Source organism: Corticium candelabrum, chromosome 1 (assembly GCF_963422355.1).
Source record: "Corticium candelabrum chromosome 1, ooCorCand1.1, whole genome shotgun sequence".
In the NCBI taxonomy this organism is placed as follows: domain Eukaryota; kingdom Metazoa; phylum Porifera; class Homoscleromorpha; order Homosclerophorida; family Plakinidae; genus Corticium; species Corticium candelabrum.
The window spans coordinates 963,796-966,295 of record NC_085085.1 but is presented as its reverse complement, the minus strand read 5'-3'; the positions used below and the strand labels follow the sequence as shown (position 1 = coordinate 966,295).

Genomic DNA, 2,500 nt, shown 5'->3' with positions numbered 1-2,500 from the left:
ATTGTGTTAAACTTGCCCGATTATCTGCCACAACATTCAAGCAGCAGACTTTACATCACGTCTCGACATCAAGTTTTCCATTATTTCACATGGTGTTGTTACTAAAAGTATGCTGTCGATGTGTTGAAGTCCTTTGGACCCATCAGAAGACGTTTGCTTTGTAGGCAAAATTCTCTAGCGAAATATTTTCAGATGACGATGAAGATTTGTTATTGGCAAGGTGAGAAACGTTTTGTTCATCACCGTGCACTTGTTTCTACATAGTTTTGTGATTTTCGGTTTGTCAGTTGGTTAGTTGGTTGGTTGGTCGGTCGGTTAGTTGGTTGATTTGTTGATTGGTTGGTTGATTTGTTGATTGGTTGGTTTGTTGACTGATTGGTTGCTTGGTTGCTTGTTTGGTTGGTTGCTTGGTTGGTTGCTTGCTTGCTTGCGTGGTTGCTTGCTTGGTTGGTTGCTTGGTTGCTTGGTTGGTTGGTTGGATATATTTCAGATATAACTAAACAGCCAAATATACAGAAATCACTGATATGCTAAACTAGAATGTAGACAGCTACAGTCACCAAACGTAATCCATACGTATAATAATTTACTAACTGTCAAAATTATGAAGCCCAAATAGACTGGGCATCCCAGTCTTGACCGTGATTGTATGGTCTCCTTGAGTTGGTAAGCCTGTCAATCTTCCTTGGTTGCTTGGTTGGTTGGTTGCTTGATTGGTTGGTTGGTCGGTTGGTTGGTGGATATATTTCAGATATAACTAAACAGCCAAATATACAGAAATCACTGATATGCTAAACTAGAATGTAGACAGCTACAGTCACCAAACGTAATCCATACGTATAATAATTTACTAACTGTCAAAATTATGAAGCCCAAATAGACTGGGCATCCCAGTCTTGACCGTGATTGTATGGTCTCCTTGAGTTGGTAAGCCTGTCAATCTTCCTTAATAGGACCCTTGAATTGCACTTTTGAATCTGAACAGAGATGCGCTTACGCCAAAAATTTATGAAGTCAGCCATGTTGGATTTTCCAACAGCATCCCTAGATTTTCTCGAAAGTACCCTTAAGTAATCGACAGCTTTCTCACCCCAGCAGCCAAAGTGCTCGAAAACTAGAGGTGTGAATGCTGGTGAGTCACCACTTGCTAGACGTTCCTGATCATATTTTGAAAACTTGAGGTCCTCACGTTTTTTGGCAGCAAATCCGCAGATTCGAGCTGTTCGTTTCAGATAGTCTTTGCTCCAGGGGTGGGCGAATGAAACATCTAGATCTAGAGATGAGCCATTTTCGCTGTCAAATACGACGATATCAGGCCTATCATCGCTGTTGCTGTATCTGTTGCGAGGCTCCTTTCGGTGATGTATACCAAGATCGAGAAGGCAGTCGGACCAGCTTGCGACAAGGCTGTTGTGTTGCCAGTTGGGACCGCCGCCAGACTTGCAAGTAAGTAGGTGGAAACCTTCAGCGTCGAGTTTTGATCCACATTCGCAATTTACAACCCATTCTCCAAATGGCAAGGGTATCCCCAACCTCATGCAAGACGCCAAATTAAATTCCGGAGACGATAGCGCGAACTTGCGAGAGGAGGGTATAGAGTCGAGCCAAGCTCCCGCGTAGGGGCCTTGAAGAGATTGTAATCGTGCTGAATCTTTGTCAGAGACGACTGACGCTAAAAGGGCTGTGGTGTCTTTTTGAGCAATAGCATTGGATAGTCTGTGTTGCAATTTTCTTGCATCTGCTAAAAGAAGCTCATGGCGGGCGTACGAAACTGGTTTCGGATCTTCATCAGATAGTAACAGTGGCGGAATCATAGCGGCTGCCTCGTCTAGGTCATGGACAATTTGGCCATCAGATTCAGATGGATCTGACAGAGGCGACAGCAGGGAACCTGAACCTGGAAACCTGTCTAGAAGTGATTGGCAAGTGTGTGCCCAACCAGCAAGAAAGGCGGCAGGCGAAACTCTCTCCAGAGACGAAACACCAAAGCCACCTTTCTTAACAGGAAGCGATATCTGATTCCAAAGCGCGGGTGACAGATCCTCTGTACCAAGAATGTTCCTGAACGTTTGACAACTAGTTCGGTCGTGCTTCTGAGCTGCAGGTATCAAAAGAGAAACAGGAACTGTCCTGGCTAAGTGGTTAAGACGTGTGGAGTGGCAATGACGTAAAAGCAGAACTGAGCTCTGACTATCATCAAGGTTGCATATCCGAGAACAAAAGTCTTCTCCAGACTCTGCAGCAGATAGGCAGAAAGAACGGACAAAACTTGTGGTGCCTACTGGAGATCCCAAGACAACAGAACCAGATGTTGATGTAGGAATAGGAGATGGATTACTATCACCCTGAAGAGACAGCAACTCACATTTTGATTGATTGATCTTTAGATTGAGCGGTAAGAATGACTCTTCTAGAGAAGCAAAGACTTGAAGTGCCATGTTGTTTTGACCCACAATGAAAACATCATCTAGGTAGGCAAGCAAAACAACCTCCGGAAATT

General features: G+C 44.1%; 1 protein-coding gene across 3 annotated transcripts in view; it reads left to right on the top strand.

Annotated features, from left to right (window-relative positions):
- LOC134190063 (AP-5 complex subunit beta-1-like) overlaps positions 1-2,500 on the top strand; it is a 29,763-nt gene that overhangs the window by 6,830 nt on the left and 20,433 nt on the right. For all 3 annotated transcript variants that reach the window (XM_062658490.1, XM_062658496.1, XM_062658483.1), the window contains exons 12-13: positions 1-107; positions 165-220. The exon at positions 1-107 is cut by the window's left edge and continues 7 nt beyond it. In XM_062658490.1, the coding sequence (XP_062514474.1) occupies positions 1-107; positions 165-220 (163 nt within the window). The remainder of the gene's footprint in view (positions 108-164; positions 221-2,500) is intronic.